The sequence below is a fragment of the Notolabrus celidotus genome, chromosome 23 (assembly GCF_009762535.1).
Source record: "Notolabrus celidotus isolate fNotCel1 chromosome 23, fNotCel1.pri, whole genome shotgun sequence".
Taxonomy (NCBI): domain Eukaryota; kingdom Metazoa; phylum Chordata; class Actinopteri; order Labriformes; family Labridae; genus Notolabrus; species Notolabrus celidotus.
This window is the reverse complement of record NC_048294.1, coordinates 6,881,160-6,897,485: the sequence shown is the minus strand read 5'-3', so window position 1 is coordinate 6,897,485 and position 16,326 is coordinate 6,881,160. Positions and strand designations below refer to the sequence as shown.

At 39.4% G+C, this 16,326-nt stretch overlaps 2 protein-coding genes across 2 annotated transcripts; both read left to right on the top strand.

The window, feature by feature from the left end:
- The first annotated feature begins 365 nt into the window (after positions 1-365).
- LOC117807639 (GTPase IMAP family member 7-like) lies at positions 366-4,845 on the top strand. Its single transcript, XM_034676987.1, has 2 exons — positions 366-476; positions 3,607-4,845. The coding sequence occupies exons 1-2, from the start codon at positions 440-442 to the stop codon at positions 4,584-4,586; spliced, it is 1,017 nt and encodes a 338-aa protein (XP_034532878.1). The 5' UTR covers positions 366-439; the 3' UTR covers positions 4,587-4,845.
- Positions 4,846-8,536: 3,691 nt separating this feature from the next.
- LOC117807280 (tripartite motif-containing protein 16-like) lies at positions 8,537-16,082 on the top strand. The gene is made up of 7 exons (XM_034676502.1): positions 8,537-8,850; positions 11,361-11,735; positions 11,833-11,928; positions 12,273-12,506; positions 14,172-14,334; positions 14,426-14,485; positions 14,604-16,082. The coding sequence occupies exons 1-7, from the start codon at positions 8,641-8,643 to the stop codon at positions 15,149-15,151; spliced, it is 1,686 nt and encodes a 561-aa protein (XP_034532393.1). The 5' UTR covers positions 8,537-8,640; the 3' UTR covers positions 15,152-16,082.
- The last annotated feature ends 244 nt before the right edge of the window (positions 16,083-16,326 follow it).

The following is a 16,326-nucleotide window of genomic DNA, read 5'->3' as shown; positions in this document are numbered from 1 at the left end:
GTACATTTTCTATCAATGCAATCTGCAGGAGAACATCGAGCAGACTTCATCAGGGGTCTGTCGGGTGTTTCAGTTTGTTTTTTATCTACAACCTATATTTTAAGGAGTTCATGTTCATGTTCCGACTTGTTATCTAAAAATCTTCCTTTCATAAATTTGTGTCATCACGTTTTCTCACTTCAGTCTTCACTGACTGCTGTATTTCTTTATATTTTTGTGTCATCATGATGGAAAATAAAAACAAAAACAGCTATCACAATTTTTAAAATTTGTATTTCTGTTATCATTTGTGCGAATTATAGGAAGCTTGTGACCTAAAACAAGTATGCATGGGCAGGTTACACTCAGTCTGCTGTTAAGGTGTGGCTAGTCAACAAGTCAAACAGGAAGAAAATGAAGAAGAACCGACAAACCACAACATAAGAAGAGGAGGATAAACATGCAGCGAGGGCATCAAGAAAAGGACAACATGGATGGTAAGTTGATTTTGAGTTTTATCAATGCAGTGTTTGAGGAAATTTCTGGATCTTTAAGCAGAAAAAGAAGTTAAAAATGGAAAAACAAAAAGCCCCTTTGTATTATTCAATAACAGTCTAGCATTAATCTGTCAGTATCATTTTAAAGTTGTAGTTGGTCGAAGTCGAGCTAGCTGAAACTATTTGTGTATGTTTGTTTTAAAAGTTTCTTTAACTGTTAACAGAAACACTTTTTGACCCACCTTTGTAAATAAATATTTCTGTCTGTTAAAGGTTCTGTTTGAATAAGTGAAGTTATTATTTATATTGTCGACCAAATGAAGAACAAGAAATGAGCAAAGCTTTTGTTGTGAAAAAATAGCTATAGATAAAAAGTATTGTGTCTACCTGAAAGTCAAACTCTCTGTATGTTATATAACTTCTTTATCTGTGGTGAAGTTCTGGTTGATGCCTTTTGGCGCCATCTTCTGGACAAACTGTTACTCGTTCTACAATTTGAAAAGTGAGCAAATACAAAAACTAGAGACATGCCATCAGCTTTAACTGTACCATAGAAAATTACTGACACCCTCTGAAACTTTCATGTTATCAAATAAAAGGAAAAGTAATCCAAATTAATTATTTAAAGGTACAGGGTGTAGAATTTGGCAGTGTTCAGCAGAATAGACATAAATGGAATATAATATTTGTAAGTATGTTTCAATGAGTGTATAATCACCTTATCCAAAAATGATTTTGTATTTGTTCACTTAGAATGAGCCTTTTATATTTACATAAGGAGAGGGACCCCTTCAATGGAGGCGGCCATCTTGCTCTGCATCATTTCTACGGTAGCACAGAATGAACAAACTGTACATCATGCACATATATCATACAGATTACTTGATAAAGGAAGGATCATATTTATCATGCATCACAAGAGCTTCTTTTCTGGGGGTTGAACGTAGGGGTGTGCGATATGAAAAGAAAATCATATCACACGATCACAATTTTATCACGATTCTTTCATTTAGATTATTCAGACTATTTTACAAGTCATTTACCAGTAAAACAAACCAATTTACCTATTTAAAATGATAACCTTGAACAGATGAAAGGATAAAAGATCATTTAAGACAGGATACTGTTCGAACACTGTTTTAATTTAGTTAAGCAATTTAGAAAACTTGTGCCAAGTACAATTAACATCAAACAAAAATAATGACATGCATAACCTTAAATTCTTTTAGTCACAGTCTTTTTCTTTTCTTAAACCACTCAAACACAACATTAAAGTAAGGTGCACACTTGCTGGGGGATCATGTCCTTTGCAAGAAAAAACGTTACTGCTTCAGTTCCATCTTTCCAGCGCTCACTTGTTTTCTCATACAAGGTGCCCTTATCAAATGCCTGTGTCAAAGTTGTTTGTTTTGCCCGTGTGGATGGAGGCACAACACCGGTCTCCTCGCGTTTTGACTTTCTGCATACTGTTTCGGTTGCTGTCTCTTCAGGTGGTTAAGTTAGTTGTGTTTCCATCCGAGGTGCGGACCTTCTCGGTGCAAACTTTGCAAATAACAGTTGTTTGCGTTGTGTCGCTTTGGGAAAATCCAAACCAGTTCCATATTACCGAGGTAGAGTTTATTTTAGGGACCAACTCCTCACTTTCATTTCCTTCATTAGCAGCCATGCTTTCTCTCATGTAATTGGGGCAAAAGGGGAGGGGGGATAAACAAACCAAGACAATGGCTGTTTCCGAAATCGCCTACTATGCTAGCAGTACGTACTGATATGTCCAAAATTCAGTATGTAGTAAGTAGTATGTGAACAAGAGCAAAATCTGCAGTATGCCAAAACTCCCCGGATGTCTACTGATTCGGGAAAATATCTCAGTATGCATCGGACCAGTCTGCCTCGCGTACTGTTTCCCATAATGCACAGCGCTCGTTCTGCTTTTTCTTTTTCCTCATTTTTTGACGGGAGGAAATCCGTTTTGGGGTGCTGTGAAAGTTATCAAATTACATATAAACCACTTCCTAACTTTGCAAATCATAAATGGATGCTAAATAAGCATTTTATTTATCGGCTTCGCCGTTGTTTACTTCCGCTTTCCGAAACCGGAAATCCAGCGAAGTCTGGCTCAGCATGCTGCATGACAGATCGAACAGAACAGTCATACTACATACTAAATTCAAACGCTGTATGTAGTAGGCAATACCTACTGCCTACTACATTAGTAAGTAGTATGTAGCAGGCCATTTCGGAAACAGCCACTGCCTACAGCTCGCTCTGATTGGTTCATCCGTGTGTCTGTAGTGCTTACATGAAGTGGACTAACAAATGGGCAGAGAGAAAAAACTTTGGATGCGTCTGTGCATGGGCACACAGACTTAAGGCACAGACGTGCCACAAACAGGGATAGAATGTGCACTACAGACGGTTCTACGATCTCTGTGCTTTGGCAGATCGTCTTCACATTCTAATCCTTCACGATCTAAGATCGTCATATCGTACGCCCCTAGTTGAGCGATACCGTTATATATTCCCCTTTCTACACACTGTACCTTTAAGAGAAACACAATCAGATAAAAACAAGTGAATTATAAAAACACTGTAGGTATTTTCTCTGTGTTGAGATAAAAAATATCCAACATGTTTTAATCTGTTCTTATAAACTACATGGATGCAAGACTGAAAAAATATATATAACCGTGTTTATTGTATTTAACCTTACTTATTCTATTTTTAGATTTCTCGATTTAAGTTATTATTTAGAATTTTCCTCTTTAATGCTATCAATTAATTGCTTGCATGCTAACAACATTCTACACAGATATAATCAAGTAGATCATTACACATGCTACAAGTCAGCATGCTAACACTAGGACCTGTTAGCATAAACCTTCTGATGGGAGCTTTTGGTTCAGAGTTCTGCTGAGTGTTAAGTCATAATAATTGTAATAATAATTTTATTTGTAGTTCAATTCTGTTGTGTGCATACTGTGTATATATATATATATATATATATATATATATATATATATATATATATATATATATATATAGTATGTACTTCTGACTATAAATATCAGAAAGTTTTTGTTGATTTGGGTTACCAGAGGAGTGTTAATACAGCATCATTTGTCTCTTTCAGAGCTGCCTTCAACAAGGTTTATCCTGCTGGGAAAATCTGGAGCAGGAAAAAGCAGCCTGGGTAACACCATTTTTGGAGAAGATGCGTTCAAGATAAACTACTCCCCAGTATCCGACACAGGTCTTTCTCGTGCAGTAACCAGATCCGTCCATGGACGAAGAATCACTCTGATCGACACTCCCGGTTTCTTCGATACAGAGAGGTCTGAGGAGGAGATGAAGCCGGAGATAGTGAGGTGTATCACAGAGTGCACACCTGGGCCTCATGCTTTCCTCATTGTGCTCAAAGTGGAGAAATTCACCAAGCATGAGCGAGCTGTCGTCGACAAGGTACGCCAAAGCTTCTCTGAGGACGCCTTAAAGTACTCTGTCATTGTCTTCACTCATGGTGACCAGCTCTCTGAAGACATAAAAATCCAGCAGTTTGTCAGACAGAATGAAAATCTGAATGATCTGGTGCAGAAGTGCGGAGGTCGGTGCTGTGTTGTTGACAATAAGTACTGGAAAACATGTGAAGAAGACAGCTACAGGAGTAACTCCTTCCAGGTGGCGGAGCTTCTCAACACCGTGGACAAGATGATCGAGGCGAACAAAGGAAGCTACTACACGAACGACATGCTGAAGGAAGTGAAGAGAGAAATGCAGAGAGAGGAGGAGCGCATTAGAAGGACATCGGAACACATGTCACAGGAAGAGGTTAGAGATCAAGCTATAGTCGGTACTGTTGACTGGTTAATGATCAAATCAGCAGGTATTGTAACAGGGGCATTGCTTGAAGTTCTGCTAGGTGTGACATTTGCGTTTACATCAGAGGGAGGAACAGCAACAGTTGTATCAGCAGCTCCAGGCTGGGTACTAAAGGGTGGTATGAGAGGATACAACGCATCTGAAGGGGCAACAAGTCCAACAGAAGCCATGCAGATGACAGCAGAGGACGTCAAGAAACAGTTTGGGATTGCAGCAAGTAAAAAAAAAAAGTGAAGATTTGACATTGAAGAGAGTGAATTATGAGGTTGACGTTTTTAATGTAAGACGTTCCAAGTTTCAGCATTTGTACTAGTATGATTACAAAAACACTCTCACTAATGCAACCAAATATGAAGTGCTACTAAACTCTACAGGTTTAGGCCAAATTGTTGTGACACCTCCCATTACAATTATGAGTACTTGTGTGCAATACAATATAGGATCAATAGTTATTGGATAACAGAGACTGTATTAAAAGACGGACAATGGCTACGCTTACATGAGACTTTTAATTCCTATTTAATTCAGAATAAAAATTAAATCCTCTTTAAAAAGATTAAAAATGACCTTGTTAACACCTAATTCAGAATGAAAATGACCATTCCGAATTAAACTTAAATCCGAAGTAAGTGTCTGGTTTATTCTGATTTTAAATCTGAATTGAATAATTCCTCGACCATGTATATGTTCATTCCACTGTAAATTAATTCCGGTCGTTCTGCGCATGCTTGTTTCCTTGTCCTGTCGCGATGACGCACATATTCAGCACTAATCGTTGGCTTTGGTTCGCCAAAGTCCGCCAAAGCCAAACTCCCTTCTCCGGTCCTCTATCTCTTTTCTCCTCCCCAGCTGATGAAAGTGAAGCAGTATGTTTGTTTCGAGCTGCTTATTCAAAACTATAATCAAAATCAAAGTGAAAGTTGCACTTATTGTGTGGTCTTCCATGTTGTAACCGAAAATGAAAGAAGCAGGAACTGGAGTCTGTTTTCTTCCGGTAGACGTAAATACATCACGCCCGCCCCTGTCCAATCAGAACCCTTCCCAACCCCCAGACCTTAAGCGGAATTGAATAAATCAATCAATCAATCAATCTTTATTCGTATAGCGCCAAATCACAACAAACGTTATCTCAAGACGCTTTTATAAACGTAGGAGGTCTAGACCACTCTATGTCAAATCATGAACAGAGACCCAACTTCAAGACAGGGTAAGACTTAGTCTGATTCCACCTTAATCCATCATGAGCATTGCACATCGCAGTATTTAGCTAGTTACAGTGGTGAGGAAAAACTTCCTTTAACAGGCAGAAACCTCAGGCAGAACCAGACTCATGTTAGACAGCCATCATGCCTCGACCGAGTTGGGTCTGGAAAAGACAATTAAACGTGTTTTCCATGTAAACCTCAATTCGGAATTACTATTTCCATGTAAACGCAAATGAGAAAACTTTAAATCCGAATTATTTAATTCTGAAAAATTAATTCCATTCCAAAACATCATGTGACCGTGGCCAGTGAGTGTCCACCTCCTCCTGATGTACAAAAGTGAAGCCAAAACACCCCTTACAAAAGAAGTTGACATACTCTGCTGGTGACGTCATTTGGAGCCAGGATCTTCACCGAAGGAGTCTCAGAATGTTTGATTCGACAAACTTGAACTCACTGATAAAATAACAAGGATCCCGGGGCGCTCATGGCCTAGCGGTCTAAGCGCCCCACATACAGAGGCTATAGTCCTGGTCGCAGAGGTCGCCGGTTTGACTTGCAGCTGCAACCATTTGCTGCATGTCTTCGCCCACTCTCTACTCCCCACATCAGCTGTACAATCAATAAAGACAAAAAGCACAAAAATATAACTTTAAAAAACAAAAATAACGAAGATCCCTCAAGTTGTCAAAGCTGACGGCACATTCTTAAGTTGGTTTGAAGCAGGCATTCGTGATTATGGAAAAGTCTACGACCTCTGTGGGAGTGTTACTCCAATGCGTAGTCAGATCTGTCGACAGATGCGTCAAACCCTTTCATAGCATCACAAAATAATTAAAGCTAAACTTCTTAGAAAGATGAACACTATGTCATGAGTTAGCATGGTGAGAACTAGCTACAATGGCGGGAACCATGTTTGAAATGACTTTCTTTGATATGCATTTTGATTTAACAGTTTGACCCATGTCCCATCTGTTAGTATGGAGGAGGTGGGCTTTATGACATGCAATACAGCGAGTTAGCAGGGGGAGCTCAATGGTTTTTGGCTTCACTTTTGGGGAGCTGTTATGTTGTCCATCTTTTTATACAGTATATGGTTTATATGTTAAATTTAGAATAATGTATTTCTAAGAGAGACAATAAGGCATGTAATTGTTTATGGATCAATATAAGGGTTCAATATCATAAAAGGGTGATGCGATGATTTATTTTCTTTTTATTGTATTTAGTTGTGAATATTTTAAGGGGTTAAGGACCTCATCAACTTTTCTCTGATGTAGTCATAATCTTTTTAAATGTTACTCTTTAATTAGATCTTTTTTGTGATTGGGTTATGCAATAACTTTGTTATTGCATTTGTTTTGTTGTGTTATGATTTAACAGAGTACAATTTAGAATTAAACAACCTGTGTAACAACCTGTGTGCCAACGTGTGTTCTGCCTGTTTTGTTGTGCTAAAAATCTAATATTCAAAATGTTCAATGTGACAGTGGTATACAGTCATTGATTGCACATGCATGGCAGATTTTCACCTTGTGGTTTACCAAGTGATATTTGTAGTCACACCTGTTATCCCTCAAATCTGGTGCTGGAGCTCATCATTAACATGTTTATATATAACCAATCCACACCATATACTATATAACACATGGACGTAGTCAGTGACATCACCCATTTGTTTCTCAAGAGGCAAATATTTGAAAATATCTCCACCAAACTGTCGATCAGTCTAGAATAAGGCAAAGAGGTGGAGCTGAAGTGAGCCTGAAGTCTCCTGGAAAACAGCTAAAACACCTCCACCTGTCAATCAACTAAACCACGCCCCTAATTATGCAAAATTCAAAACTCTGAAAAAAATGGGCGCTCTTACATTGTTCACATTTCTACATTGGCTTCCATTTTTAACACTGGATGTTGCTGCTCGACGCACACCTATCAGTCGCAGGTGAAACAAAGCACAGCTAGGCCCAATCTCAATGTCCACCCTCAAGCACCCACAAGTCCGTGAGGGCTTAGGGCTGTCACACTGTCAAATCATCAAGTGTGCGAGGGATCTCTCACAGACTTTTTGAGCCCTTTATGCCCCTTTTGCGTAAGTGGGCATTTTTGCAGACTTAGCGTGAGGGAATTACACAGAGTTCATAGCATTGTGACATGAAACACAGGATTCCCAGGGGAAGCCTGCAAGCTTGGAACGGTAAATGAACGCCGTGACATGGAAATAAAAAAAAAAGTGCGACAGTAAAAAAGAAGCATGAAAGTTGCAATGAAATTTACAGGTAAAAAAGTTTGCCTGTAAATATAAATATAGAAAACCGCCTTAATCTTCACATATATGTGTATATACAGTATAATTTATATATTTGTAGCTATATAGCCTATTTATATATCTATGGTTATATAACCTATTTATATATTTTAAAGCAGTCTGTACGTTAAGAGCCTGGATCACATGGCAGTCAGGTGTCCCTTAAGCGCCTTGAATTTCAGGAAAGTAAAAATTGTGCAATAAAAACTCCTAATATCACTAAAAGTGAGCTGGTGATGTCATGCAGGTAACGTGAGAGGTCTCAAAGTGCTGTCCTATTCCCAGTTCTACAGTTTGAGCCCTTAAAGCCTCCTGCCCTCAAACAATTTAGATTGTTGCAATAAGGCAGGGTATACTGTAAACAGAATTGCCCTTCAGGAATTAATAAAGTCGTCTGAACTGAACTGAACTAAATTTTCCAGCTGACGTCAATTAAGTCAAGAAGAGCTCACGGCTTAGGGAGAACATGGAGATTGGGCCCTAGACTTTTAAAATGAAAGCACTGATGAAGCTGAAATAGCCTCCAGTTGTTGCTAAACTCAACCAAATCAGCTTGCTCACATCAAACACCTGAAATTCCCATCATTAAATCATTACCTTGAAGGCACCACGTGCTGATTGCTTGTCGTGAAAGCCCCGCCTACTTAGGAAGGTGTATCCTTTAAATCACACGTGCAATCACAATAAAGTCCCTCACGAGCCTCCTCACACAGAGAGGTTCATTAATGTGTCACACCCTCACCTCGCTGTGCGTGGTCTTGAGTTGGAACTCAGAATGGAGCTGGACCCGAATCACTTCTGCTGTTCAGTATGTCTGGACCTGCTGAAGGACCCTGTCACCATTCCCTGTGGGCACAGTTACTGCAAAAGCTGTATTGAAGGTTTCTGGGACCAGAATGAAGAGAAGGGGGACTACAGTTGTCCCCAGTGTCGGGAGAGCTTCAGTCCGAGGCCTGTGGTGAGGAGGAATAACATTCTGGCTAAGGTAATCCTCTTCAACTAGTTCTTTTGTTTCTTTTTAAATTGTTATGAATATAGAAATTGATCTGTAGTTCTGTGCTGTCACTATTTTATGACTGCGACTGTGAACATGCAATATGTTACAATGTATTTCAATATAAAAATAAAATTCAAAATGATATTTTAAGATATTAAGAACAGTCATTGGACAAAGAGGGTTTGAATGACAGCGGATGAAGAGTAGAGCAACACTGGGACTCATCACGTGGTATCACTCCGCCTCAGCCAGGTGTTCTGAGGACTGCTAATTAACTAATCATGGGTTTTATGGTTCTTTTGAAGGGAACCGGATCTTTTTAAAGAGCCGTTCAAAAGACTGGCTCTTTGGCTCATTGTTATATTTATTTATTTTTTAGAAGTCAACCAGGGGTAACTCGTTTTTATCAAGGAAACAATCAATGGTAGCAGTTATAAGCTAAGATTTGGATCAGAATAATTCAAACTTACACATCCCACCAATATATATAAATATAAATATAAATATATATATATATATATATATATATATATATATATATATATATATATATATATATATTCTATTGGTGGGAATTCTTCTGAAATATTGATTCTAATTTATTTTAGCATTGTAAATATTCCATAAGATGGTGCCTTGTCCTCATGCTTCGACAGTGAGATTACTATTTAGAATTTTCCCTCACCTAAAAAACTTTGTGGCACTATAAAAACTACCAGGCTACAGATAACTTCCATGCAACAATACAGACAAAAATATAAAAATAATAAATAAGAATAAATATATATGTATATAAAAAATATAAATAGAACTATAATAAGAAATAGGACATTATAAAAATGTGAATGCAAAATTGTACTACCCCACCTGGTGTTTCTACACCTGTACTACTTTACAACCAGGAGCTCCGCTCCTTGACTCGAATCCACATCAAAACAATGTAAAGGCAAGGCAAGGCAGCTTTATTTGTATAGTGCATTTCATACACGAGGGCAACTCAATGTGCGTCACATTAAAACATTAAAACATTAAAAGCATTGGAGACATTCAGACAGCCATAACAGAACACAATTAAAATGACAAATACAATTAAACAGAAAAGAAAAGGAAAATTTGAAATGTATAAAAAATTACATTAAAATTTTAATTTAAAGTGGGTTAAAATAAGCTAAGATAGGAAGGCAGTGGCAAATAAAAAGGTCTTAATCTTTGATTTAAAAGAGGTGAGAGTTGGAGCAGACCTAAAGCGTTCAGGGAGTTTGTTCCAGATATGTGGTGCATAATGACTAAACGCTGCTTCACCATGTTTCAACGGTGAATGGTAAACAATAACAAAGTGTAGACAATAAGTGTGAACAAAAGACTAATTTTTATTTAACATTTATTTAACCAGGTGAGTTAATTGAGAACCAATTCTCATTTACAATAACGACCTGGGCGAGAAGGCAACACAGGTGGCATGACAATAAATAAAAGACAAAACAGAGAGGACATACAGAGAAACCTAGAGACAGAACAATACAATACAAAAATATGACAGGAGTGAACAACTTTAAAAGCAAGTGCAGTGATGTTGAGTTATGGGATGTATTAAGTTTTTGAAAGTGGCGAGTGGAATGAGAGAGGTCAGCTTTAGGGATTGTTGAAGGTGATTCCAGTCATTTGCAGCGGAAAACTGGAAGGAGGTGTGACCAAAGGAGGTCTGGGCTTTGGGTGTGATGAGTTTAATGAAGCTACTTGAGCGCAGGCTACGGTTTGTGCTGTGAAGATTGATTAGTGACTGTAGATATAACAGGGTTTTACCAGTGAGGGATTCGTAAATGAATAGAAACCAGTGTGTTTGTCTGCGAGAGTGGAGTGAAGGGCCAGTTCAGCTGAGAGTACAGGTGACAGTGGTGAGTGGTGAATGGGGCTCCAGTGACAAAACGGATAGCAGCGTGGTAAATGACATCCAGTCTGTGAAGGAGAGTGTTGGAAGCAGACCTGTAGACTGTCACCGTAATCAAGAATTGGGAGGACTGTCATCTGAACCAGAAGCTGTTTAGCAGAGTGTGTGAAGGAGGATTTGTTGCGATAAAGAAAACCAATACGGGATTTGACCTTTAGTGAGTAGTGTGTTTATGTGTACTTCAAAAGAAAGTTTGCTGTCAAGCCAGATCCCTTGGAATTTGTAACTGGGGCACGCAGGTGACACATGAAGGCAGCGTGGGCAATCTGCATATAAAAACAGCTCCCAAGTGAACGGCTCGCAACTGCGAATTGATTCTCATCGTTCACTTAAAAGAGCCGATTCAACACCAAAGTATAAATCAGCCTTCAGCAAACTTTTGCTAACCTTTTGCAGGTTGACGTCCACATGCCTGTGATGTTTACACATTGCTCTGGTCAAGTGGCTATAAACTTTTAATCATTTTAGAGGGATTTGGTGTCACAAAGAACAATACAAGTGTTAAAGGGGTTACTGATCACCTTCTTTTTGATTATTTTTTCCCCTCTAGGTTGTGGAGACGTTAAAGAGCAAGGATACACTCCAGGCGTCTTCCAATAGTGCTGGGGCCTGCGCCAGCCCGGCAGACATCTCCTGTGACTTCTGCTGCGGGACCGATCCCAACAAAGCCACCATGTCCTGCCTGACGTGCGTGGCTTCCTACTGCCCCGCTCACCTCGAGCCTCACTACAGCGTTCCTGTGTTGAAGAAGCACCAGCTGGTCTCGGCTACGGTCCCACTGCAGAAGAAGACTTGCGCCAAGCACAACAAGCTGATGGAGGTCTACTGCAGGACGGACAAGATGTGTATCTGCTGTCTGTGCATGATAGAGAAGCATCACTTCCATCATACGGTGTCTGCTGCAGCAGAGAGGATTGAACAACAGGTAGAAACACTAGTAGATCTAGTAGTACCCTGTAGATCAGATGTAATGGTCTGGAAAAACAGTTTTCAATGAGTTTGCCTTGACTATGTCTTTACAGAAGCAGCTGACTGAGAGCCAAAAGAAAGTCCAGGAGAGAGGAAAGGACAGGGAAAAGGAGCTGAAGGAGTTGCTGGAAGCCCTGAAGGATTTCAAGGTTTGGAAATTTAGTACTTCATCTTCATTGGTCTGTATATTTGATGATTTTAGAGGAGGTGACCTCGACCACGTTTAACAACTTCTTCAGAACTGGAGAAGCCTTTTGGAAGAATCTTCAAGAGCTTGACTAAAGTCTAGTTCCTTTTTGTATCATGCTTTGAATTGCTTTGACCTTAATAACCGAGACCCTTCACAGACATGTCTTCAGTTTTTTTACTTGATACTTCTTTTTCATGTGAGCTGATGTGTTCAGTAAATATTCAGTCTGTCATGTTAATGGATGTCTTTAAAAACACCTCAGGTAAAAACCTTTATTACATTGACTCCTTCTTCTTTTAACAGAAAAGCAGCCAGACTGCAGTAGAGACCAGCGATAAGATCTTTGGTGAGCTGATCTGGTACATACAGAAAAACTGCTCTTTGGCAAAGCTGCTGATCACTACCCAGGAGAAGACGGCGGTCGCTCAGGCCGAGGGGCTACAGCTCCAGCTGGAGGAGGAGATCGCCAAGCTGAAGAAGAGAGACGCAGAGCTGGAACAGATTTCTCATGTTGAAGACAACATCCATTTCATCCAGGTACTATAAGATATTCAACCTTTATAAGTGTTCATCTCCTCAGATGTGCCGTCTGAGAGCCACTTCCTGTTGCAGTTAAGGAGCTCAAAGCAAGTATTTAGTTTATAAATGATCGTATTTTTCAGAAGTTTGACATTTCTATGTTTTAAAATTGTTCTGGTTGATCTGAGGAAGTATTCTAAGAAATGTTCTAATTGAAAACATCTGGTTTTCAGGAAAAACATTGTAATTAATTGAAATACGATCTGACCATAATACAAAAACAACCGTCATGATGAGTGGAGTCAACAGGTAAGAGGTCAATAGGGCCCACATGGATGAGGAGAGACTCATCATGGAGGCAGAAAATCGTTGATTCAGTAATTACTGCGGGGAAATCCTTGGTCTTGTGACCTTAGCTGTCAGGTGGTCCTGCTGTTCTGAAACCGCAGTCTGTGGGTGTTGACGGATGGCAAAGCACGGAGACGGATCAGACACAGGTCTGGTGAAGGTTCGACATCACACATTGACACCATATCCTCTGAAACACTTTTCAGACCTGTCCTCCTCGAATCCCTGTGTTAGATTTCATTTTAAACATAGTGTGCAAAAACTACAGACTTCAACCTTCAGTGATAGACATCAGACTGATAAACACACCACAGCAGATTCTTATCGGCCTCCTTGTGGGACGAATGAATATTACACTCACAACTAGGCATGTCAACACTTAATGAAGTATAGATTGAATGAAGTATAGATTGATTGATTAAGAACTTACTCTAACACATTTTTTTGTTGCGACTTTCTATCACGTGGAACAAAATGTCATGTGGTCTCATATTTTGTTCAGCTTTCAGGGAGGTGTTTTAAGTTTAAAGCATGTTTCGATGTGAATCAGCTGACTAAAGGTGTTGTGCACAGAGGGGAGACACTCAGCTGGGGGCTGCGGCTGAGTGACAGGTCTCCACGAGCGCTTTTTCCACTTACGCCAGACTAATACTGACCCAGTTTCGCTACCGGCTGACACCTGACCGCGTTCACATGCTTATCTTTCTCAATTAGAACGAGTAGACACAAAACTGGACACTGAATCTAAAATATATTTCTGACATTTACATTTTGAACACCTTAATACGATCCTTAACTATTGATACAGTCAGTTATATACACTGTGTTGTGAAGGAAAATTTGATTCAGGGGAAAAAACGCATTTGGCATTGTTTTTGAAAAATGTCAACTTTTTTTTTAAATGATTAATCGATTATTGGTTGTTAACATTCCAAAGATCTATCATGGAAAATACTTGAAATTTACATCCCTACCCGCAACTTTTAACATTGTTACTATTATCACTACCTTTTTATGGCTCAATTACTTTGCAGCAATTGGCATCTTAGAGCTTTTGTTGCCTGGATTGCAGGACAGTATCTTGCTCCATCTTGCCCCTCATGGTCTGGGCCCAGTAGCTACTCAAGCTTCACTGAAATCTATACCTGCTAACTATCTTTATTCCCCAAACCTCACAACCAGCCTGAGATGGAAACTAACGTTTTTGCCACAAAGTCAACAGGCAGAGGTGAAATGTGCCAGACTCCTTTCCACGCATTGATTGGATATGACTTAATCCTCACTGTTGTATTCTTTCAAAGCTGTACTGGTCTCTCTGTATTGAATTCCCTCCAGACGTTCCAGTCCCTGTCTGCCTCCTGTGAATCCCCAGACTTGCCCAGTGGTCTTGTTGTCCGCCCCAAACATACGTTCAAAGTTGTGACAGACTGCATGTCCAAACTGAAGGAGACCATAGCGAGCCTCCTGAAGGAAACAAAGCCCAGCATCACAACCAAAGGTATGTGAAATGGTTATAAAACCAAAACAGAGTTATGTAGAGATGAATTCAAGTCCAGTGCTATCATTGATGTTTTTTGTTTTTCTGTTAGTGTCTGCTGTAAATGTTTTGCTGCAGCCTGAGCCAAAGACCAGAGAAGAGTTTTTACGCTGTGAGTAACATTTTGTACATTTTGATTGAGTCCCCTTTAGAATATTGCAACATCATAAAGAATTGAGTCTTAAAAAGCTCCTTTTTAATATGTCATTCCCACTTTTCTCATCTTACAGATCAACTTCCGTTACGACTGCATCCAGGCTTTTTCTCTCAAAACATGACCCTTTCCAATGGCAACCTGCGGGCAACGTATTGCGCGGCGCAAACGAATGCGTCTCATAGTTGCATAATAAAGAGAAATACCGAGCAGGTGTGGGGCAGGGAGGCTTTGACCGAGCGATGTTACTGGGAGGTCCGTTTGCATGGTAGTACTTGGTGTGTGGCGGTCTCTTACGAAGATGCCATTGGAGCATTTTCATATCACTCTGAGTTTGGGCGGGATAAAAGGTCCTGGAGTTTAGAGTGCTCAAGCAAAGGCTGCTCTTTCAAACACAACGACCAAAGCAAGAATGTGTCCGGCTCTGTCTGCTACTCACAGATCGGAGTGTTCTTGGATTACCTAGAAGGCACTGTGTCCTTCTATGGCATCTGTAGCACGTTGCGGATTTTGCTTCACAGAGTACACACCACCTTCACTGAACCTCTCTATCCATGCATCGGGTTCAAGGTAGATGGGTCTCAGGAAGGTGAAGCTTATCATGCAGAACTGGTCAAGATGTAGTGAGAACTTTCATTTGAAGTGAGTTGCCGGGCGTCACTGTTGACCAGGCTGTCGTGAAACATGTCGGAGGCCGGACATTACACTGTTTGCCTCAGGCATCACACTGAGGGTGAAGGGCTCAACTGTTGCTGATAAATCCTTATTAATACATCTTTGAAAACAAGATCAGTGACATCTAGAGGAACACTAAGCTAGATCTTTTTTTTTTTTTTTTTGGGAGCCATGTTTGTTTTTTAAATTGGTTACGGACAGAACAGTTGTTCAGTTCTCTAACAAAAAAAGTATGTTACATAACACTATCGAACAACTATGTTGGTGGCATTCATTTACTTCCACAGTGATAGCATCTATAGCTAGGAAGTGGCGGAAAGCTAACTTTTTTTTGATGGTAGTTAAAAGAGTTATTGTGGTTTCAGTTTAAAAAACAGCTAGATGTCCAAACAAGGTTTCAGTGTTGGCAACTGAAATGATAAGGAAAATGTTGCAAAATATGAATCTTTTTGTTGCTGTTGTTGATGCAACATATTGCAACTTAGCTATGTTCAGTCAACTGTAAATGTTAGCATTCAACCAAAGTTCCTAGCTTACATTACCATAAGCTAGATGTTGACAACCATTTTTCTTTTGTATCCTATAACATCAAACAGTAATGTTAGCCTTAAGTCACAAAGTTAAGCTAACAGTGACAGGAAGTAGTTATTTGCTGTTGTCTCATGGTGTGTTACAGTTGAACATATGATGTTCAGAATGCCTTGTAATCACTCATTAGCTATACTGAATGTTAGCTAACAACAACTCTTAACTGATGAAACCACAGAAGGTTTATCAAGTCTTTACTTTTGAAGATTTTTTTTTTGTTCTTTTCTATGTGTTCAATTTTGCTGTTGCTTGTGAGTTATAATTCAATTAAAGAGTGTGTGAATACATTTCATTCTGACTTGGTGAACATTATTTCATACGGTTAACAATTCCTGTATGAAAGTGGCAGCTCTTTGTTGAAAATACATGACTGCATTTTCCCAACAAACATTGCCTTCTATCAAGGGTCAAGCTATTATTTCAGAAGGGAGGGGAACACATTATTAGGGTTAAAATTTTGGTGCAAAAGGGTATTTTTTTATTTTCAATCTTCAATTATCATTATTTAATTTTTTTTTTTTGTTGGGTATTTATGT